The sequence below is a fragment of the Adiantum capillus-veneris genome, chromosome 5, assembly GCF_014529385.1.
Source record: "Adiantum capillus-veneris isolate H3 chromosome 5, ASM1452938v2, whole genome shotgun sequence".
NCBI lineage: Eukaryota > Viridiplantae > Streptophyta > Polypodiopsida > Polypodiales > Pteridaceae > Adiantum > Adiantum capillus-veneris.
In genome coordinates, this window is record NC_140935.1 from 122,617,374 (window position 1) to 122,641,429 (window position 24,056).

Genomic DNA, 24,056 nt, shown 5'->3' on the forward strand with positions numbered 1-24,056 from the left:
AACTTTGACTTACTTGGTGAAGGGTAAAACATCCACTGCCATAGGTTCTTAAATTTTAGGCCTCTCTCTTTGTTTTGCTCTTTGCATGCCATCATTTTGTCCAATAATTTGGCAAATTCTACCTTCGCTTGATTCTTGCATTTTACATTGTTAACAATTTGTGAAACAGGTCCCGAGGTTGCAGCAAGGATTACTGGGCCTTTTGAAACTTGTTAAGCTCTTAAGGGTTTCTTCCTCTTGAACCTTTGCTTTATCTCTTAAATTAAGAAGAGGCTATAGATATGGGTTGGTTCTCTGTAAATGAGTTTCCAAAAGCATTTTGGGAATCCATTTCATTCTTGGTCCTTGTGTGACAATATTTAGCAACTGCCTTTTTGTCCCATTGACTTGATGAACCTAGGCTTTGCTATCCATATGCAGCTATTTTTGTTGTAAAAGCCTTGTTTTTGTAGTAGAGGATGAGGGATTAACCTAGAGGTTATGTCACCCTTGGTTGTGTCTGATGATGACTGAGTGATGACTTAGAAGGCTTTGAGCATAGAAGATCAACAAGTTTCATTAATGAGTGGTTCCTTTGAGTGAAATGCTTGTTTTGCAACAATAAGGAAAAGTATGGTTTGGTGATAAGTTCTAAAATCTCCTCCCCCTACCAATGAAGTCAATCTAATTGTATGAGTTCTTTCATGAGATTTCTCTAGAAAGTTAATTTTCTATTTCCAATATTTTGACAATCCATTACCTCTTCACATGTTAAAGACATTGCACGCGCTGGTTATTCTTATGAATCAAATTTCTTCATATCAAACCATGCTAAAGAGGACGCTTGAGACGTAAAATGCAAAGTAAATAGCTAGACTCATCATCGGAATCATGTAAATATTAAATAAATATTTGAAGGAAAACTAGATCTACGAGATTCCAGTTTAGTGCATTCATGTGTGCTTCTTGAAAAGTACATGAGAGCATTACATAATGAACTACTCAAAGGGTTGCATGCCCTTACAAAAAAATGTTATTTGATACAACTCCTAAGCCACTTCCTCTATTGCAGGGAGTATGGTGGCGCGAACAAAGAAGAGGTCCAAAAAATAAGGTAGGGAACCGGGGGTAGGCGCAAAGTCCACAAAGAAAACAAACCAAAGAAAGGGAAAGCTTGTTCATATTTTGAGGTAAAACAAATATCATAGACTAAAGTAGAAGTCAAACACTTGAATATAGATCACCCAAAATTAAAAGACTGTTTGACTAAATTGGTCAAAGACTATTTGACTAAATTGGTCAAACGAGCAAAGCTACCAATCAAGCCTATTGTTCTATAGCCCAAAGCACAAACACTAAACAGAAGACACCAGCTTGGTCACCACCACCTCCACCTAAAACTCCACAAACCACAATGGAGGACCCTTTCCGTCTACCACAACCAGAATCTGAACCAACTACAAGCTCACGCATATCAAGAAGAAGAGCGTGAAGCAGCAAGTACCTAGAGGAGCAATCACCTCCTCCAAAGGACGAATAGCATATGAGAACACAATGCCAAGTCAACAGGGGGGAGTTATGTGCCCTTAAGTACACACAACTAGAAATGTATGTTAAAGCTATGGAAAATCCACGAAGAGGATTGAAGATGGAAGAAACGAGCTAAAGGGAACAAAGAAGGTAGTTGTAATTAGTGGAGCCTATTTATTCAAATGCATGTAATTTTGGATATGTAAAATTCCACTTTTTGGTGTAGAAAGCCTTAGGAGTTGATAAAAAAAGTTAGGTGATTTTTTTTTGCAATTATTTGATGCTCACAAAGCTTAAGTGTCGGGTCTATAACTAACCCATGTTGTCTAGTCAAATGTGAATCCTAGTTTTTTGGCTTTAGTATGATAAATAGTCCCTTTTAGCTCATTTTGAGGATTCCAAAGTAGGATAGCCTGTCATATCAGGTTTGCTTTGTGAGCAACAAGGAGTGAAAAGCTTCCATAGCTTCTTCACCTACTCCAAGGAGCTATTTTCTTCTATTCTTTTACTCCCACATGCTCCCTTATGCACGATGGTTGAAAATCTGATTAGAACCAATAGTTCTAGTCTCTCTTTTGCTTTGTGCAAGTGCATTTGAAGTAGCTAATTAATTTTTCTTGATCCTTTTGAGTGCTTAGTCATTGTGTGGTGCTTCTTCATTGATTTATAGTGTCTTAGGCTGTGCTTAATAGTAAGGAGGAGTAGGAGGCATGCTTGTTTAGTCATTATGCACACACAATGTTTTCTTTGCGTATGAATGGAGTAGCTACATCACTTCATCTTGCATTGGAAAAGGATCATTGAGCATTGAAAGTTTGAGCATTGCTCAAGTAGGCAAGAGTAGGCATGGTGTTTCAAACAAGTTGATCGTTGTGTCCTATGTGGTGCAATTTGTGCTCAAATGGCCTAGAGTACAACTACATCAAAAAATGCCTGGAGCCTCATATATCCATTTAGATATTTTGATGATCTCTTTTGGATGAATAACAAGAATGCAAAAGGATGCCAAGGGAAGACCATCTTATCTCAAGGCAAAGGACGGTCCCGGGTGCCTAGCCTGATGCACGGGAATAAAAAAACTGACAAGTAATTAAAAAATATAAAAAAAGAGGGATACAGGCCTATGAGCCATGGCAAGCTGTGTTGTTGTTGAAAGCAACCATGGCTCAATGGCACGACCATTGAGCCATGGAAAGCTGTGTTGTTGTTGAAAGAAACCATGGCTGGCTTGGAAATGTGTTTAAATTCTAGATAGTAGGAGCCATGAAAATCTCAGTAGTTGCGTAGAGCCATGGAGAGCTTTGTGAGCTTTAGGGAGCAGATGCTTTCCAAGGTGCCAATATGGAACGACATTGCTACCAAGAAGAGCTACCGAGCTTGGACATAAGTGCTCAAGAGAAAACGATGGTGTTGATTTGAATTATATCTACTTTTACACTTCAGTAATTAGAAAGACTGTCCCTTAATGAATGAACTTTCCCAGAACACATGGCCCGGCCAGAATTCATAGGTTCCTGAAGGACGTAAAGTACATGCAAAACAAAATACATTGCCACAGTAAATTCATAGTTTGTGCCTGATGACAATGTCAGCACTCAGTGTGCACATAATCTATCTCCATGGTCGTTGCGGTTGCGGTGGAGGAGGATAGGGAGGATATTGTTACGGTGGTGGGTATGGAGGATATTGCTGCAGTGGACGTTGTTGCGGTTGCGATGGAGGAGGATATGGAGAATATTGTTGCAGTGGTCGATGTTGCGGTTGCAGTGGAGGAGGATACGGAGGATATTGTTGCGGTGGTGGGTATGGAGGATATTGTTGCGGTGGTGGTTGTTGCGGTTGCGGTGGAGGAGGATATGGAGGATATTGTTGCAGTGGTGGGTATGGAGACTGTTGTTGCGGTGGAGGATATGGTTGCCATGTTTGTTGTGGTGGAGAATACTGTTGCGGCAGAGGATACGATTGCCAGGTTTGGGAGGGTCCATAATTAAAGTTCTGAACCGGTTGAACAAATTGACCATGGTCTGGATTTGGATCCCTTGTTGCTGGATCATGTGATGGAGCAGTGTAATAGAAGTGCCCATGTGAAGCTTGCCATGGAGCAGCTGGAGGCGTTCGGTAATCATGATTATACTGAATGGGTACATGAGGCTGCATTTGTGCTGAGCCACTAAGATCATACTGTGTATAAACTGGGCGCTGGGTGTATAAATTTGGGGCCTGTGGATTAGAATGCATCCCTTCATGATAATAGCCTGCACATGGGTTACATAATTTTAGTTTTTATGCAATTTTTACCTTTATTCAGTGAATAAGATGAGGCACAAGTTAATGACTGCTATTATGCATGCAATAGACTCAAGTTGTAAACAACAAAACGAAGAGGTGACAAAAGTGAAGGAGCTCCATTACAGCTTTATCATATAGCAGATGTATTAGCTCTGCTAGAGAGAGAAACTCTTCACCATTACTTTGGATTTGGCTGCTATAGCTCTAACCAGAACAAAAACCTACGACATCAACACTAACCAAGCACTCCACATTCCTAAATAATGTCGATTTGGTGACTTGCGATGAATGTAATAAAGCAAGCTATTCACAGAGTTGGGGCTAAAAAAAATTTTAACTACATCAGATCATGTTTTAAGCTCAAGCAAACCTGAATGAGAAGGCTGTGTGAATGGCACGATCGGCTGCAAAGTTTCAGCAGAGAAAAGACTGTGAGGTAAAGTTCTTCACAACTGTGGGACTCTACCCTTGATATTACTGACCTGCAGATTATGTGAGGAATCTGGATAGCTTGAAGCAGCCTGCAGGCATCCAATAATCTTTGAGGCATACCGTATTGAAAAAAAGGTAATGGCACCTTTGCAAACAAAGACAAAGACATGCCAAAAGCTAAAAAGACATCTTTGTTTTGACTCTCACAGTCTACTTGAGAAATGCAGCAAAGGGCCCTCCTCTTCTCTGTTTAATAAATGCCTCGCACTTACATGTTATGATTTGTTTCATGCAGAGTGCTGTCTTGCGCAATCTCACTTTTATTGCCAGGAGTCATATCAAACTAACACTGTCCCAAGTGCAAACTACTAAGCTTGATCCAATCTCCCCATCCAAGCGTGAGTTAACTTTTAAGGCTTCACAAGAAGCATCATACACATACCAGAGTCAGTTTTCACCTCTACTGTCAGCTTTCACTATATCCAAAGTTTTCATGAGCTTTCCTCTATTGCTTGCAAGGTAGTTCAAATAAATGTTGTTACTAAACGTTTGTTCTTTTGGACTTTTTTACTTGGCTTGACCACAGATTGCGATATAAGTTTCTCAAGCAATTTTTAGAAGAAGCACTTCTAATTGCCTTCTGCTGCTCTGTGATTTTCTTTCCTCTTGTGAATCGAGGTCTTGAACAGTAACTGCATCAGCTCCATCTTCATCTAACCTAAGCTTACAGGAACGTAGCCAAGATGCCTCGGCAAATGTTTGCCCATGTGCACTTAATCTTCAGAAGAACACCACTCAGCATGTTTTGTTTATGTGAATAAAGAAAGCCAAGTTTCTTTCGAAAAGAAAGAACGATTGCAAACACGCATTTGACTGTCTCCAGGCTTAAACAATACCAAAAACGGAAGACCAACACGTTCATCTATCCAAAAGAGCATCTATAAGTATGAAAATCCCAGGTACCTACCGCTCTGCCACCAGACATTCAATATTAAGGTATAATATGGACAGATACCAAATAACAGACTAGCAGCTATTGCTGCATTGGTTCCAAATACCAGTAACCCCAGAGATCAGCAATACACCTTCAATCGTCCATCTCTTCAATAGGGCACTCCCTCTCATAAACCTAGGTTAGACCTGGCCGTGGGTGGAGTTAAGCACATATGCAGAGAGGGAGGCCATCTGCATAGCAGGACAGGCAAGGTTTATATGTAGTTTTTCTACACTGGACCATATCTGGTAGAGAAAGGTGGGGACGGAGGATGCAGAATGCATTGTTGCTTTGTGGACATCCACTGCCAACAAAGCTCTAACACTGTCCCTCCATACAGAAGTTTATTGAGGGTTGCTTTCACTCTATGCACTGTATGAGAGCGGTATGAGAGAGCAGTGGGCCGATTGAGATTCTCATGCTAGCCCCGTCCGTGTAAGCAAGGCTACTTGCCGTCTCCAACACTCTTCAGCCTGTAGATCAATCTCAGACCTGCACAATAGCATGCTAAGTGCCAATCCTCAAGCTACCTAAACCTCCCCTTTTCAGGCACTACAAACAATAAGCATGACAAGTCCAGATTCGACCTCCCCTTATTGACACTCACATGAACTTAGAACCTTTCAGCTCCATCTTTGGAGATTTCTGAATTAAGCAGCCATAAAACAGCCTCTCTACTCGCTGTCAGCAAGCCACAATTTTGATGTCATTGGCACTTGGGGAACAAAATTCTGCAAGTCACCAACTGTTCATGATCCTATCTATTGATGGTGCACTAATTACATGTTAAAGGACTTGCGACTTTCACCTGTCCTTGTAGCAAGCTTAGGAAGCCATCAGTCGCTCCGAGGATTCTTTGCATTCTGGCTTCGTCAAGGTTCAAAGAAACATCCTGCATTGCCCCAGAAAATATAAACCTGTTTATAACATATTTCCCCATATGCACATGCAGACATTCCTTGGCAAGCCAGGTTCAACTTTCTTAACTCACCTCAGCAGCGATATACACAATATCCTTCAAAAAGACCTTAACCATTCTAGGATGAACATTTTCATTCAAAGAGGTTAGCACCAGTCCTGTCAGAAGAAACAAATTTGCAAAACAGAGGGTTATGAGAAATACATGGCAAGGACACACAATACAACCAACTTTCCCCTCATTTTGGACCATATCCTTTATCGATAGGTTAGTAGCTTATGTTTTGAATGCACTTCATTACCATAGTCCTTGTCAAAGCTTGCTGCTCCGAGAAGATTTCCACTCAGCATTATGGACTTTGTTTGAACTCGAACTTTGTGATCAATTAAACATGCTGTCACCACATCTAACTCCTCACTCAGATCACTGCATTGACTCATGCTTTGATAACTATCTGTTGGACATAAACAAGCCCTTGTATGATCTCTCTCTCTCTCTCTCTCTCTCTCTCTCTCTCTCTCTCTCATGCACAGCCGTAAGAAACTGGGATCTGCATGATGCTTTTGGAAAGTTGCCAAAGCATTGCAAAGCCATGTGAGCTATGAAAATAAGACATAAGTGCAGCAAGTCGGAGTAGTAAACAAAACATCAAACAGAAATAGGAAAACCTGCGGAAAGTCGAAGCCGAGGTAGGCATCAAGTAACAACTGCGCCGCACTTCAAAACCTGCAAATAAGGGAATGGTATGCTCAAGTTCTGTGTGCTACAAGAACAACGCAGAAGTAAAAATGAGTGAAATGCGCTTAAATTCGGGACGAAGAGGAAAACGCAGAAAAGAATGCTGCGTTGCCTGGTACTGTAGAGTCACATAAGGGCTACGGATCAACATGCAAGTTCAAGCTTCGAAGACACGAGTTGTTTGTCCACCTGAGAATTGAAGCGACGTTTAGAAGGTTTAGCGACGTTACCGGGTTCACAGTAGGCGGCGGCAGGGACTGGTCACGTCCTGCCAGCGAATCAGATTCGCGCACATCAGACAAGCGGTTCAAAGTGTGCTGTGGCAGCGTTGCAAGGAAGGTGCCAGCGCACGCCAGCAAAGGTGATTGCCCAAGGATGGAGTTTGTATGGACCCACAAACATCAGTATGCACAAGCTAGTAAAGGTGATTGCCCAAGGATGGAGTTTGTATGGATCCACAAACATCACTATGCACAAGCTGCAACCTGCATGTCGGCGTAACTGAACCATCCTTTGGAAACTTCGAACGTTCCATCTTACCAAAAATACAACCTTCACAAACATGTTTGACAGGTGTTTCAAGAGACAGCAAAGAAGCAACCATATCAGATTTTTGCAAATGCAGCAAATCGGCAAAATTTAGATGCCCAAAATGTGCATGCCACAGTTTTGCATCTGAAACAGTCCTTGAATCTGCAACTGCATTTGCAAAATTTTGTCCACACCTATCATACAAAGTGAGCTTATACAACCCACGACACAAAAGCCCAGATGCAACAATTTCATCACCAAAACTGAGATCATGAACTGTACATCTCTCATCCACAAATTTGACTACAAATCCAAGTCTAGCAAGTGCAGATACAGACAAAAGATTCTTCTTGATCCCAGGTACATAAAGTGCATCAACAAGTGTGAAAGAACATTTACAATAGTAAGCACAATCTTTCCAACCCCTAAACCGGATAAGAGACATTGTTGGCACAAGTGACTGAATTCCCATGAGGGACAGACTCGAGAGAGGTGAACAATTCACGATGTGAGGTAATGTGCTTTGTAGCACCATTGTCGAAATACCACACATGTGAATCTGCAGCAACTGACATGGATGCATCATGGATAGCAGGATTGTATCTGAACTAAAAGCCATCTCCTTTCACAGAAGACTCAACAATGGCTGCATTTAGAGAAACTTTAATGACAACGCATGGAATGAAAAGTGATGGGCCATCTCAAGGTTGCATCAGAGTATTGGTCCCATTACCCTCTGCGCTAGACTTTCTTTTTTGGGCTGTGTTTGATTTTAGTTCAAACACTCTAGACCAAAGAGTGTAACTGCGTTTTAGTGAAAGGACAGCTCCTTTGAGGACTTAAACTATCGTTTTGCCTACTAAGCACCTCTTGGTGGGCTGGATACCACTCTCGTAGTTCAGAGGTTTCATGTGAATTGACGCATTAGAGTATTGGCCCCATTCCCCTCAACGTTAGAGTTTTTGCAATCGGCGAAACTTAGAAGTTAACTGGCCAAAAGCCAACACATATGTGCCCTCATTTGTTGCACATTCTCCTTGGTGGAGCATTGTGCTTGATGAGTGCTTGATAGTGAATCCTAGGTCACTCGTGGCAAAACATAGTTGAAAAATGTGCCCCATAATTGATTCTTTTTCCATGGAGCACCTGTAGTAAGCCTTTTATTCCCATTGTACCATGTAGAAAAAATATGTACAAGAGGATAGTGGTGAGAGTTTCTACACTAGGGTTTAAAACCCGGATGACCAAAGGAAAAAAACATGGTGGCAAAAAAGTATATGCTCTCATTGAAGTTGAGCATTGGGCATTTAAGTACCTAGTCATGCAAGGTGAGTGCCTGGGAGAAACAAAACAAGAGTGCATAATGCAAGTGCCAATTATGGGACACTCTATATGCAACAAGAGAATTTCAAGGAAAAAGCATGCGGTGCAGTAGTAGAGTTGATGGGGGTGCTTCAAGGAACAAATGTAGCACATGTGATGTAACATTTAATGGCCTAGTAACTTGTGTGTAGCAAAAAATAGCATGAACATAGTGAGCATTTCATTGAAATAGATTCCTAATGAGAATAACAAGAGTGTTTGGGTGGAGAGAGCAACAAAATGTATAACACCTAGTTAGATAGCATGAACAATACTTCAAAAGAGAGAGAAATTAAGCTATTGTCAAGAATTGAGGACCAGATTTACATGGAGCCAGTCCCCCCTCCAAAAGGCTTTGTATTATGGTTTCTCCCATCAAGAGAGACATTTTACAATACAATTCCCTCACGGTCTCATACCCAAGACCTCACAAAATAATTGTATTGTAAATTGTCTCTCTTGATGGGAGAAACCATATTACAAAGCCTTTTGGAGGGGGGACCGGCTCCATGTAAATCCAGTCCTCAACTATTGTCAATAGCTTGATTTCTCTCTCTTTTGAAGTATTGTTCATGCTATCTAACTAGGTGTTATAGTGTTTGTTGCTCTCTCCACCCAAGCACTCACACACAAGTTACTAGGCCATTAAATGTTACATTGGTATCATGTGACATCAAAAGATGTCTCACTAGCTTCAACTAATCCAAGAAGGGTTTTCACTGTGGAAGCTTTTCCACCCTTACCTCACAGTGTTAAGTGTATGAGTGTCTTTTGGATTCGTCTTCACTCCCTCGGACTTAAAATACACCTATCCTAGCATGAGCGACATGACTTAGATGGTCAACTCTACCAGCTCGAGCAATGCTCAGAATAGCTAAGAATCTTAAACAATAGAAAACATTACTCGAAGCTTTGAGTCTAATGCCTTGTTCATTTATTGGCTTAGCTACACGACTTTGATTATTTTGCCATGTATTTTTAATGCCGACTTTGACTTACTTGGTGAAGGTAAAAAATCCACTGCCATAGGCTCTTAAATTTTAGGCCTCTCTCAGTGTTTTGCTCTTTGCATGCCATCATTTTGTCCAATAATTTGGCAAATTCCCCCTTCTCTTGATTCTTGCATTGTACATTGTTAACACTTTGTGAAACAGGTCCCGAGGTTGCAACGAGGATTACTGGGCCTTTTGAAACTTGTTAGGCTCTTAAGGGTTTCTTCCTCTTGAACCTTTGCTTTATATCTTAAATTACAAAGAGGCTATAGATATGGGTTGGTTCTCTGTAAATGAGTTTCCAATAGCATTTTGGGAATCCATTTCATTCTTGGTCCTTGCGTGACAATATCTAGCATCTGCCTTTTTGTCCCATTGACTTGATGAACCCTAGGCTTTGGTATCCATATGTAGCTATTTTTGTTGTAAAAGCCTTGTTTTTGTAGAAGAGGATGAGGGATTCACCTGGTTGTGGTTGGTTGTCTTTGGAAAAAGCATTGTGCTTCTTAGTGGTTTCAAGCTAAACTACTAATTTAGGTGACCATATTTGAGAGTTACCCTCATAGAGTCCTTGTACCTGAAGTAGCTTCATTGGGACCATCCGTTGTTGTGTTTGGAGAACTTTATTCCCATTTTTTATACCCCTTACGATAATATTCATTTCCATCTTTTTTGCTAAGAGTTGAGATTTTGGAACCCAAATCTGCTCAATCTTTTGTGGTTGGTGATGGTGCATAGCATCATTCATTTTGGACTTCACGTTGTCATGCCATTTTGTGGGCACAAGATGAAAAGATAAGGATCTATATGCATTGTTGAGTTTTCTCTTATGATTTATGCCAGATTTTGTTATGATATCAAGTTGATTGGAATGTATTCTAATTGTGGCTCAATCTATGTGTCGTGTAGTCCCACCTCTTTGCAATCTTGTATTTGAGCTTGTGAGGGAATGAATTAGGGTTTCCCCTTTTTAGAATGGTGTGTAGGCTTCAATTTAGAAGCTCTTAAATCAGCAAAATGAGAAAATGGTCTTCGTGAAGGTGGAAGCTTGAGTATTCCTTTCGATTGTTTGAAGTTACGACTATGTAATTGGGGGCAACGCTACATGATTCCATGAAAGAGGTTTTGGGTCTTGAATGGGATTTGTGCTTTGTATGAGAGTTGAAGTTTCATGGCTGAAAGTTTAGTGTTTCTTATTTCTCTTTTTAAGAATTGGATGTGAATTGGTGATCCTTTCGTCACGAACTCGCTTCCAAGAACAAGCAAATCCCAAGCGCAATAGGAGAGAGGGTTTAGGAGTAATTTGTCACGAATGCTCTTAAACTTTATACCATTGTTTGGAAGAGGGTTGGTGATTTTTCATAAATATGGTGATTTTTCATAAATACTTTTTCACAAAGTGTTTGACGTGGTTCTCATCACGAACTCGCACAGCCATAGGTTACACACCTTCCTAGCAAGACCGCACACCATCCGACAATCGTCAATCAAAGTCTGAACGAGGAAGATATGGAACATGCAAGAATAACCAAGGGTCGGTTCTGTTGTTTTTGGACCTGCATCAAGATGTGTGCCAAGAGATTGAATTATAGTTAAAGGGTTTTGGTTGCTAGTGCTTGGCATGGGCTAAAACATGTGATTCGCAGTGCTAAATCGGCCATTGACTGCTCAACTTATGGCCGATACAATTCTCTCCATAGTTTTGGACATCCATGAGCACGGAAAACTGATGTGAATACGATTAAAGTTGTGCCTGACAATGTTTTAGTCAAAATGTATATCAAATGTGGTGCACTTTGGAAAGCACATTACATTTTAAGGATATTTAGTTGATAAGTACAACAAAAGGGAGCTATGGGTCATTTTTTTTTCCATCAATGAGGGTTATGGGAGAGCATATGGTGATTGGTGAGCATCGATGAGGGTTTTTATCCATCGACGAGGGTTATGGGAGAGCATATGGTGACTAGTGAGCCAAATGTTATAATTGGGTGTGATTGAATTGATATGTCAGTTAAATGCCCAGGGGGGTCCACCTTTCAGAAATTCCTATAGCACATGAGTTCAAGAGGTATTTTTAAAACCCCTCTATGCACACACTTCATCATGAATTAAAAGACCCCTCTTCCTTCATAAACTTGTAACTGTTTTTCAATTTTTCATTTTTAAACCTATTTTTGTACATGTAGTTTTGTAACTCTTTGGTATATACAAAATCCCTCCAAGTGAACTCACATGCTACACTTACATATATTGAGGTGGACCCCTTGGGGCTAAATGTGATGCTTTTAAGAAGGAACAAATAGTCCTTCGTGGGCTTCCCATCTGAAATGTCATCCCTTGAAATGCTTTGATTATAGGTTATTGTTACCATATACATATGGTAGTGATGTGTGTGAACACCCTTAGGACCGTCGGGACATTTTTTCCCTCACTAGGATGTTCCCCCCCCCCCCCCCCCCCGATCTGCTCAAAATTTTGATTCGGGCTCATTTCAGCCTCCATTTCCATTGTACAGATAGTCTTGCGCAAGCATTTTCATCCTTTTGTGCAAAATTTTTATCGGAGCTATTTTTTGCATAACAGGTCCCTTGCAGTCTTCTTTGGGTTGTGCTATATAGCACGCGTTAGTCCCACTTTGTTTCTCCTCTTTTCGGGCAGCGTAGGCACTTGCCATGGCTGACAACAACACAAATGTGTTCAAGATGTTTGCTACAGAGGATAAATTGGAGGAGGACAATTACCCAATGTGGGTTTACATGATGCAAAATGTTCTTGTGTCAAAGGGAATTTGGAATTTTGGGTAGGGCATTGATGTACATCGTGATCCTGTGGATGTAGGCATTGTTGAGGATGTTGCAGGTTTTGGTGATAGGATTGCTGTTGCTAGATTTGTTTTTCCTACGGTTGAGCAGGCTCATCGGGATGTTAGAGATGTGTAGGCTCATGCATTATTTGTGAAGTGCGCTATTACTTCTTACATTTGCTCAACTAAATCACCTTAACAAACTTGGGATATTCTAGATGGTCTTTATGCAAGTCGCGATGAGGCTAATATTGCATTGCTGCGTAAAGAGCTAGAGTCAAAGATTATGCATGAGGAAGATGACATGGACACTTTCCTTGTTAGTATCAAGGATATCAATAAGCAACTCATTTTTGCAGCCGAAGTCATTTCAGATAGTTCCCTTGTGCAAACTCTATCAACTAGAGGATCTCAATTTTGAGCATTTAGAGAAGGTGGTCAGGGCAGAAATGGAAGAGAGTGTGCCATGTGGAGGAAGCTATTGTGAGAGCGTGTGTGAATGGAGAGTAGTGTAGAAACCACTCGTCAGTTAGGGTGGGGGCAACCAATTATAATAACCGACGAACAAAAGTGCCATGTCACAATACATTTATGTTTCTATATGGTGGGCTAGCTAAGAGCGAGCTAGAGTAAGGGGGCAAATAATGCGATGGCCCCCACATTAAGCAACCCTATGCCCATTGATGTTGTGTTGCACATCCGATATTACGATTGATAGATCAACCTTGTGGTTGATGTGTTCGCCTCTCAAGTGAAGGCGAAGGGTTTCGCAATCGTGCGTTTATTGTGTGTTTACCACAAATTTCTTGCATGCATCATCTAGCAAACACAATCCGTGAGGAGATTCACTTATCACGAAGAAGAAGCCCTTGGAGAACTTTAATGACAACGCATGGAATGAAAAGCGATGGGCCATCTCAATGATGTATCAGAGTATTGGCCCCATTACCCTCTGTGCTAGACTTTCTTTTTTGGGGTGTGTTTGATTTTAGTTCAAATGCTCTAGACCAAAGAGTGTAAGTGTGTTTTAATGAAAGGACATTTCCTTTGAGGACTTAAATTAGCACTCCACGTACTAAGCACCTCTTGGTGAGTTGACTACCACTCTCGCCAGTGTGAAGCTGAGTAGTGTTTTTTTTAAAGACTGGTCTTGAAAGTGAAACTTGGAAATTGGGGTAGACTACTAGACACTAGACTATAGTGCTTAAAGGTTGGTAACTTGGAAGTTGGTGCACATTGCATTCTGCAGGGATTGCCAAAATCATTTTTCCTAACCGCAGAAAATAGGGGCAAAGTTCAAACATTAAATTTGAAACTTTCGGGTTTTTATCTCATAATTTGAAGCATTTGTTGGCGATTGCTGTAGATCTTGGTTAAAGTCTTTTTTATGCGTTACTCTTAAACAATCTTGTAAGCTTCTTTTTGTTTCATACTCAGAATTTTGAGTGATAGTGTGGTATTAACTCAATAAAGAACGTACATCAAGTCTCAAGCTGAGTGTGTGACATTGTAGACTCGTACGTTTCGTTCAAAGTCTTAAAGATTTTTTCTTTTCAAGTTTTTTTGAAGTAGTAGAAGGAGTCTTTCTGTGTGCAAACAGAAATGAAAGAAACTCTAAAGAGTTTCTTCGTGTAAAGATTTGCTTAAGCTTTTAACAACATTTTATCAATCGTAACATATATGTAGGTAATAGAGTCGGAACAATCCAAAATTGAAATGGACTTATGTTGAAGCAATTAGAATAGTCTCAATTTGCCACATGGTCATATGGTTTGACCGGGTGTGTTATCTTGAGCTATCCATTCTTATCAAATGGTTATTTGTGCCTCTTTTTACTATTGTTAATTTTTTGTCTATGTAGTGACAAATTTTATAGTCTCAATTTTCCACATGGTCATATGACTTGACCGGGTGTGTTATCTTGAGCTTTAGTTTCTTACTAAAACATGGATTATGTCTCTTCTTACAATAACAAGGGTAGCGGACACCTTGGGAATGTGTGTTACACATACACAATGTCTTTATTTTGCATATAATTACAAATATAGTCTCAATTTGTCACATGGTCATATGGCTTGACCGGGTGTGCCATCTTGAGCTATCAAATTTTTCCTTTAGTTCTTCTACCATCCAAATTAGTGATTTATGGTATACCATTGTGTCACATTAGATCCAGGTAGAAGCATTAATGTGACAAATTTTATTGTTTAAGGTATACTCAAAAACATCTACACATATGTAGGTTGACTTCTCTTCTCTCTTTCTTTATAGGATATCTATATCTATATAGTCATTATGGCAGAAGATAAGAAGAAGGCATTTCTTCAGTCTTTAAGGTCAACTCTCTGCAAGACAATTAGTGATTTACCGGAGAAGTAAGTGCAGAACGAGACGCTCATAGCAAAAATGCACAATTTCTATTTCATTTGCTCTATTTCTATGTAATCTTTAAAAATTTACCAAGTTGTGGTCCGTGGACCGTGGTTTTAAAATACACTGTTTAAATAATGAATTTTGTCATAGTTATACTAAAAGGATGGTTAAAATGCATGGAAGAGTGTAAGATAAGTGAAATATTAATATATAAGAGTATAAGATAAGTGAACTATTAGTTTTTTTAAAATTTTTATGTAGAAGGGTGCAAAAAAAATTATTTGTTCATTAGAAAGGCAATTGTAAAATTTGCCTTTCAATGTAGAAGGGGCTAAGCTGCACATGCCTATCATTAGACATTTGGGGTAGCCCTTCAAATCCTATCACCGCAGTGGGAGTAGGGGTTCAAAGGTTTCATGCGAATTGATGCATCGGAGTATTGGCCCCATTACCCTCTGCGCTATTAACTGGCCAAAAAGCCAGCACATTTGCCACTTGTTCACTCTCTTCTGAGTTCGATTGTAATTTCCAACGGCCCTCCCGCCTGCTTTGGCTTTGTTTTGAACCAGTTCACCATGGCCGCGGCCCGCGCAGCTGCGTCGCCTTAGCCAAGTCGGCAAGCACCCGTTTAGAATTGGGCGTCGATCGGCTCATGTGCGCTCTACATCTGTAGCCACCATGGAAGAGCAAAATCCTAAACTCGGTCGCCGTTGCCAAGGAGAATTGATCTTCACAGCCTCGAATTCCAGCCAGAACGGTGCCTCGCCACAGAAATCTGCCAAGAAACTGCGTACCTTGTTGCAGCCACCACCGTCTCCCCCCCCACTGCAGCAGCGACCTGATGCCTCCCCCTGGCATCTGCACAGAGTTTCTGCACCTCCAGGCGAGTTTTCGAACTTTGACAGACCAAATCCTCGTATGCCACCATCCCTACTCTACAGCCCTTCAAGATGCGGTACTCCCTCCAAACCCTCCCGCTCCCTGCAATTCACAGCCGAGAGTCTCCTGCCTCACACACCGGCCACATCTCAACAGAAATGTCCCTTGCCAATGTCAGCTAAGAAGATCAAACATAGAGCCGCCATGAAGCTGAAAGCTCTTGAAAATGAAAGGTTGGAGGCATCACATTATGAGCAGGATAGAAGCGCTGCATTGTTAGAGGCTCAAGAGAAAACACATGCGGCTTGGTTGAATCACGTGCTTTTGAAGCCAATGACAGCAAAGCATAGCACAGTGGATCTTGAATCAGAGACAAGCAGCATAACAAGCAATGAGTCCAGATGGTCATCTTATAGTGATCCTACCCACATCTCATCTGACTCAGTCCTCAATATAGGGGACAAGATTCCTGCTTTTGATTGTTTAGCCAGTCCTACAGGAAAAAGGACACCCAGGGCAGACAAATTGAATGCCCACTCTATGTCTTCCATTGGAACACAGGCAAAGGAAGGCAATGCTTTGGATGCCGCTTTACAAGCAATCTGCAGCATTCCAGTTCTTCGAAGCAGACTGGATGCTTGTTTGGATGCCAAATGCAGAGAAGAAGTCATCTCTGTCATGATCAAAGTGTCAAAAGTAAGTCCCAACTGTTCCGATCCTTGTACAGCCCAAAGTTTTTTATTTGTTACCTCATGTCTCCTGAACCTGGTTAATATATGATAGTCATGCTTTTGATTAATCTTCTCCTGCATGGGATGAGGCACCTTCTGCTGTCGTTTGAGCTCAATAGAAGCTGAGTTGTTTTGCAGCACATAGATGATGGTAGGTTACGAATGAAGGATGGCTGTGCAATCCTAACAGATGTGGCTTTAAAGGAAAACTTTATACAAACAATGCTGACCTATAATGCTCCATGGCTGAAAATTGGTTTGCATGTGGTACTTGGCCACAATGCACTTGTAACGGAAGAGACCTTGGAGTCGATGGCTGAAGGCCCAAATCAATGGGATGCAGATAGAGAGACCCAGCAAGCAATTTTGAGGTTATTAATTGAGAGAGATTTCTTGTCTCACCCAGGTTTGGCGAAGCACCATGCGACAAATAAGTGAGTCACCAATCTGGGAATACCCTTTATGTAAAAAGTGTACATTACCTGTGTGCCTAACCATTAAAACTTGGCATCATGCAGGAGGATAGAAGGACTGTACAAGCAAGGATACCATGAAGCTCTGGCCAGGGTAATTCTAAAGAGGATTCTTTTGCTAGTCCTCACCCTAGACAAGGCTAAATGTCAAAGCACAATTCCTCTTATGTGTGGCATTGATGGGATTGACGGCGGTTCACCAATCCTTTTCCTCAAATCTGGCCAAATTAAGTCTAGTCGACATGCTTTACAAGGTAGGACTAGAGATAAAAAGCCCTTTAAACAAATCTGGAAAAAGGTTACTTGCTTTAGTGATTTTTCTTTGCTCAACAGAATTTCTTCTCAATTCGATGCATGGTGAGGGTGATGTTGTTGGGCATCTTGGTGTTCTAGGCTACCATGTCACACATGTTCAGGTCAGTTTTACCTGCATTCTGCTGGAAACAAGAGCATGTCTTCCAAGGTTAGTCTTTTTCTAACATATCATTTCTCAGGCTGGTCTAGCTGATTACAGCTTTGAGATTGAAAATTTGATTGAAGACGTAAAAGATGGGGTCCGTCTTTGCCGGTTAGTGCAAGTATTGCTTGCTGACCCATCTCTTCTTGTGGTGAGTATAATGTTTAAAATCCTTGTCTCGTGGTGCTTCAGAGTCACATTGAGCAGTAATATTTCACTTTTATTGGAAGGCAGAAAATCAAGATCCCATCTGATCGCCCAAGACGCCGTAATCATAATTGTAGCATTGCTTTGGAACGCTTGGCAAGAGCTGGGGTCTCAGTTCTTGATGCATTTGGCTGTCTAATTACGGCAGATGATCTAGTTGAAGGTCACCGAGAGAGAGTTGTACAATTGCTGTGGAATATAATGCTTCATTTGCAAGTAAGATGCTCAATCTTAGTGTGAGCGCTTTCAGAGTATATTCATCTGAATCCCAGGTTAATTGTACTGCCAATTTGCAATCACCATATAACAAAAAGCACTGCACTTTGAGTAGCCAACCGCCTACAGGGATTTTCTGCATTTACAGCCATGATTTACAAACATAAAATTAAACTTGTTTCTCTTAAATCACATGAAAATTGAAATAGTGCAAACCATTGTAATACCCTCGTGCTGTAAATGATATATGTCAATAATCTGCCTGCTTTTTGAACAGATTCCAGCTATGGTTAACCTGCAAAGGCTTCGCCAAGAGATAATTCGCATTTCTTCTTGTGACTTGGTTTGTCACTCTATGCATTGTTCAATATCCAGCAGAAGCCTTGAGCTGATACATTTCTTTGTCTGCTTCAAATTGACCATTTAGTCCTCATGTGACAGGATGCAGGCAGTAGATTGGTGGATGATTCATCTGTTAGCAGCTTGCTATTGATATGGATACAGGTGCTCTGTTTATGCTATTCACCATTGGTTTGCCTTTCTATATACCTGAATAGGAAGATTCCACTGAGAAACTAAAAATTCATTTTCATCTTTACTGCTGCAGGCCATATGTATGAAGTTTGAGTTTCGTGTGCGCAATTTTGCATCTTCCTTTGCAGATGGACAGGCTCTTTGTTACTTGATTAGTTATTACTGCCCTATGCTATTACCCCAGGCTGCAATTCAAGGTTATAACCAATGTTCGGTATGTTTTTCAGCAGTCAGGATCATTGCATAGTTTTCTAACTTCTTGAAGACATGCACAAAATTTACAGCAATTATGCAGCAGTTGCAATCCTTTGCTAACAAAAAAGTTTCCTTCTGCAGCTTTCTCTGAGTCCCTTTTCTGCAAATACAAAAGCATTTTTTGGTAAGACAACAGAAACACTGAAAGGAGTTGCTGCACACAACCTAGCCCTTTTTCAGCTTGCCATCTCCAAGCTTGGGTCCATTCCTCAGGTTCTTTTTCAAAACATTTTTGCAGCTTATAATAGATTATCACCTAACACATAGAGCTGCTGTTACAGGTGCTGCAGGTGTCTCATTTTGTGGAAGGTGATCCCTTTGTTAGTGAACAAAGCGTGATTATTATGCTGGCTTTTCTTTATTATCGGCTGGTAGAAGCCCCACCTAAGGTATATTCTGATTTGACATATTACATTTGACTACAATAAAAGTTCATGTAAATGGAAGGTTTGATTTTGAAGGTAGAAGAAAAGATGGCTACTTTAAGCTGGAATCCTGGCTGGAAGTTATCATTTGAGCTAAGCAAGGAGATTGGATGTGATGGCCCAGAAAGTGAACCTTTGGGTGAGCTATACATATAAACTATGAAATGCCAACATTGTTCACTTCTTACAGACTTCGCAAAATTTAGTAGCAATCATGTTTGCAATGGCAGAGATGAGTAATGCCTCTGCTATGGAGGGTAGCCTGATTGAAAATGTTGCTAAGCAGCAACATCTTCATCGTCAAGGAGCAAAGGTGATACAAGCAGCAGTGAGAAACTGGTTGACATCTACTCGTCAAAAATCTCAGCAGAATGAAGCTGCAACTGTTATTCAGGCTTATTTACGAGGATGGATTGTGAGACGCGGGTGCAATTTTCTTGAATCCCATAGCAGCCAGATGACTTCATGTCAAGAACAAGCTTGCCTAAGGATCCAACGTAACTGGAGGTTGCACTCTAGTAGAAAACTGTATCAATCAAAGCAGGCACACTTACTATCTGCAGTCTGTAAACTCCAAGCATGGTGGCGTAAATGTCTGTGTAGAGAATACTTTATTGAAATTAAAGCAGCTGCTGTTCTTGTTCAAAGCCACTTTCGATCAACTCGAGAAGCAAGACACTACAGAATTCTCAAGAAGTCTGTGGTCAAGCTACAGGCTCTAGTCAAGGGAAGATGTGCACGACGGCAGTACTGTAAATATAAACGTGCAGCTACAACAATTCAAAGTCACTGGAGGTGCGTGTTGCTACAAAGGTTATCATTGAAACAGAAACATGAAGCTGCATTGAAAATTCAATCACACTGGCGAAAGTTTAACAACATGAGAAGCTATGCAAGGAAAACGAATGCAGCTATTTTTTTGCAGAGGTGCTGGAAGAATATCTCAGCATCCAGAAAGAGGGTAGCGTCTGCAATAAGGTTGCAATCTCAATGGCGAAAATATAGTTCAAGAAAATGTTTTATAACCAAAAAGGCTGCAGCTACCCTCATTCAAAAATGGTGGAGAGAATATGTCTCAAATAGAATATCTAAGCAGAGGAAAAAAGAAGCTGTACTGAAAATACAGTCTCACTGGCGCAAATACAATGTAAGGAAGAGCTATGCAGCAACAACACTTGCTATTGCTATCATTCAGCACTATGCCAGGGGATGTTTGGCAAAAAAGAAGTATCTGATTTGCAAGGAGGCTGTCACAAAACTTCAGGCATTGGTGAGAAGCAGGCAGCAGAGGAGAAGGCTCCATATAATTTTACAATCTGTTAGGATTATCCAATGCTGCTGGAGAAGATATTTAAATAAACGAGAGGCTGCAAGACAGCAAGCAAAAGCTCACTGTGCTGCGATCAAACTCCAAGCATCTTGGCGCAGATTCTCTGCAAGGAAAAGCTTTTGGGCTCTCTCAGCTAACATTGTCAAGATTCAAAGCTCTGTACGAAGTTACATCTGCAGAACAAGGTACAACAGAGTTAGACAAAGTGTGACTAGAATTCAGGCATTGGTTCGAACAAGACTAGCAAGGACAAAATATCTAAAAATGAAGGACACTGTGGTAAAGATCCAGGCCTTTTATAGAGGCAGAAGGCAGCTCAGAAACTATGAAACCTGTCGCAAGTCCATAACAAGACTTCAAGCGTTTGTAAGAGGCAAAAGAGAGAGGAATAAGTTTATTGAGTCAAAAGATGCAGCAATAACTATTCAGAAGCACTTTCGAAAACACATCAATTGTACACAGCTTCTAAAGGCCAGACAATCTATATCTGCAATGAGGATTCAGCATGCATGGAGATCGATGCAATTACGAGAGGCAGCTATTGTGATTCAGTCACATTATAGGGGGTGGAAGCAAAAACGTGTTTATTTAATGAAGGTCCATAAGGTAGAACATAATATGTTAATTGTGCAGGTAAATTTTCTGTAAACTTGTTTTCTGATTCTTGTCTCATGGGCGGCCAGATAACATGGCTGCAGGCCAAGGTGAGAGAATTTCTTTTTCGCCGTCGCCTGTTGAAGGAAACTGAGATGGGTGGTCCAACCTCAGCTCAATCAGAGGTTTATACGCTTTCTGAGGATGTCCCCAAGTTGAAGGAAATGTTAGATTGGCAGATGGCTTCACACCTGGAGGAAAAACAATCAGACTTAAACATATCTGCAGTCAGGCTACAAAGATGTTGGAGAAAGATGTTGAATCGACGCCATAATGCAGCTACAACAATACAAAAGTATTATCGCTGTTGGCTTGCAAGCAAAGCTTTTAGGAGGGCTAGAGCAAATATCATATGTATCCAGGTAAGTTTAACTATGTAGAAGATTATCGTCTGTCATGTGCATATTATTCTTTGTTTATCTCTTGATCCATCAAACAACAAAGCAGGCCATTTGGAGGGGTTTTCGGATAAGACACAAACATGGCCACTTAAAGGAAGAACTCTCTGCTCTCCGCCAACGAATGCAGAGCACGGCTGCAAATGTCGACAAGAGAATGCGCTTAGAATACCGACTCACAGAAGCACTAGAAGCCTTGCTTAGCCAAAAAACTGTCAGTGGAATCTTGCATACATGTGCAACCATTGGTAGGTTGGTAGGATAGAAGGCTTGGGAACTTACATATAGAAGTCCTTATTGTTTAACTGTTCACACCTTCTTTTGGTCTCAGATTTGGCCACTCAACATTCCAAATTATGCTGTGAACGATTATTAGATGCAGGGGCCGTACCCAAGTTATTACAGCTTATCCAAACGACCAACCGAAGCCCACCGCATGAAGAAATTTTAAAGCACTCTTTGTCAATCCTTGGCAACCTTGCTCGTTATCCATCCTTCGCACCTCTTGTCATAAATGCCCCTGGTTCATTAGCTATTGTCGCTGAGCAAATTTTGAGGTAATAGGACTTGTTTTTGGAAAATCGTGTAGGATTAGCAGCAAAAGCTGACCTTCCTAATGTGTCTGTCTTTTATACTGCTGCAGGAATAATGAAGAGGTTCTTGCAAAAATTTTGAAGTTACTTCAGCTGTTATGCAAAGTTCCAAGTGGCCCAGATGCAATCCGAAGGAATCCTATGCTGATGAAAAGACTTAACAATTTCAGTCAGGTGCTGGAGAAGAAAGTGGAGACAGAAGCAAGGTAGCTCTATTTGAAGATGACTGTTCTCTTTTTCTTGTAACCACCACTTCAATCAAGGGGAGTGGCTAAAATGTGACCTGTACGTATACTACTATTCTTAGTATGACCCACAAATGTGTAAGGGCGGATGCTTGCCGCAGAATATCCTTAGCACGACCAGTGCTTTGGCTGAGGCACCCGATTGCAACCAAATAGCAAGTAGTTAGATACTTTTGAGTACCAATTTGGATATTCACAAGCTTAATCAAGAATCTACTTGACAAAAGCAAAGCCTGTCTGGATTCTAGCCATGCTCACTAGCAAGTCCATCGAAGAAGCCACTGTTTCTCACAGTGATATCCTGGTCATTGAAAGAGAAATCGAAAAAGTGGCCAAGGGCTACCCACTTACATATGTTTGTTAAAGAACATGGTTTGGGGGGGCATTCTGATGTGTCTTCATTGGAGTGACTACTCTAGTCTCTGCCGTACAAGCCACCTTAGAGGGGTTGTATTTTTCTGCCGCCATTTTCTGGGTTTTGTACTACTCATATTTACAGCGGTTAATGGGATCTCTTGTACAGAGGAAAACAGCGATGCTTGAGAGAGAGAGAGTTACAACTTCTGTGTCTTTTGTAGGGCATTGGCAAGGCTCCCACACACTGCGACCGCCGCAAGGAGATTGAGTGAGAAGAAAGTGACCGACGCAGTGTCGCAGCATCGTAGTGTGGTGATGATTCTGCAGAAAGCCACAGGAGAGGACCTTAAAACGAGATTAAAAGCGGTGAAGAGGTTAAGCAGTATAACAGCAGCGGCTCCACCTCGCAGGATGAGCGTAGTAGCTTCGAGGCCTAGTAACATCATCTTCGGTCGCGTTCCTCTTCAAGACTGCTCAAATAACTGATGAATGAAGGAGCTTTGTTAGTGAGTTTCTCGCTCATTAGCACTCCAAAAAGCTTAGCGATGTGATGTGATTTGGGTGCTGTATGGCTGTTTCTGGTGCTTTAGGAACAGAGAAACAAGGAATGCCATGCTATAAATATATCACAAGCATAGCAAGCAAGGGAAGTCCTTGAAGGTTAGCTACTTAGAAGGGTCTTTAAAACATATGCCACTCAGTAAAGCTCTTTATAGAGCAATGTGGGGTTTTGTTCATTCTCATAAATCGTTCTCACATTGGAAGCTCTTTCTATACTACAGGGCACAAGAATGTATCAATAGTACTTTGAGAAGGCGCTTTACTTGTGGTAGAAAGCACAATGTGCTTTTGAGCGAACTCATGCTCATCAAGCTTGTAGGATCAGATGAGCTCGCGGTGTAGTAATTGAAGCTCTTTCTTCCTCAATCAAGACACCATTCTTCCGAGTTTCTATTTTTCTCAAACACATTGGGTTTCTTCTTGAGTCATTGCTCTACATTTCTTATTAATCCAGCTAGTATTCTTCTCTGTTGCTTGTCAACCATATTGGGTTTCTTCGTAAGTCATTGGTCTACATTTTTAGTTGGGCATGATGTTTTTGAGTAGCTTGAGCAACTTGCTAGATGATTTGGTAATTGTTTCTAGCTATTCTATTAGCCTCATGGAATTCTTTGTCCATGTCGGCAATATGTGGGGTTAATTTAGCCCATGTACAATCTTAACAACTACATTACATGTGGTGTCCTTATCGACAGACTGCAATATTACTTGTGTAGCATGCAGCTCTAAATTGTACAATTAATGGCTTCATTTGATTCTTGTTTTCATGGTGAAAAGTTGAAGTGAAGTCCATTTT

At 41.0% G+C, this 24,056-nt stretch overlaps 2 protein-coding genes across 3 annotated transcripts; one reads left to right on the forward strand and one right to left on the reverse strand.

Moving 5' to 3' along the window:
* Positions 1-2,900: 2,900 nt before the first annotated feature.
* Positions 2,901-7,262, reverse strand: LOC147458024 (uncharacterized). Of its 2 annotated transcripts, none has more exons than XM_086512785.1 (8): positions 7,112-7,262; positions 6,812-6,869; positions 6,445-6,597; positions 6,216-6,301; positions 6,033-6,116; positions 4,281-4,319; positions 4,169-4,202; positions 2,901-3,764 (listed from the first exon to the last, which is right to left on the reverse strand). In XM_086512785.1, the coding sequence occupies exons 3-8, from the start codon at positions 6,581-6,583 to the stop codon at positions 3,172-3,174; spliced, it is 975 nt and encodes a 324-aa protein (XP_086368911.1). In that variant the 5' UTR covers positions 6,584-6,597; positions 6,812-6,869; positions 7,112-7,262; the 3' UTR covers positions 2,901-3,171. The 2 variants fall into 2 exon arrangements, with proteins under 2 accessions (XP_086368911.1, XP_086368912.1); XM_086512786.1 differs by lacking the exon at positions 7,112-7,262 and adding an exon at positions 6,994-7,094.
* Positions 7,263-15,428: 8,166 nt separating this feature from the next.
* On the forward strand, positions 15,429-23,731 carry LOC147458025 (binding / calmodulin binding protein). The gene is made up of 18 exons (XM_086512787.1): positions 15,429-16,520; positions 16,694-16,989; positions 17,074-17,282; positions 17,362-17,444; positions 17,523-17,636; positions 17,720-17,908; positions 18,186-18,251; positions 18,350-18,412; positions 18,516-18,656; positions 18,779-18,910; positions 18,979-19,086; positions 19,159-19,261; positions 19,353-21,058; positions 21,136-21,468; positions 21,554-21,752; positions 21,836-22,061; positions 22,148-22,303; positions 22,921-23,731. The coding sequence occupies exons 1-18, from the start codon at positions 15,624-15,626 to the stop codon at positions 23,183-23,185; spliced, it is 5,286 nt and encodes a 1,761-aa protein (XP_086368913.1). The 5' UTR covers positions 15,429-15,623; the 3' UTR covers positions 23,186-23,731.
* Positions 23,732-24,056: the final 325 nt, after the last annotated feature.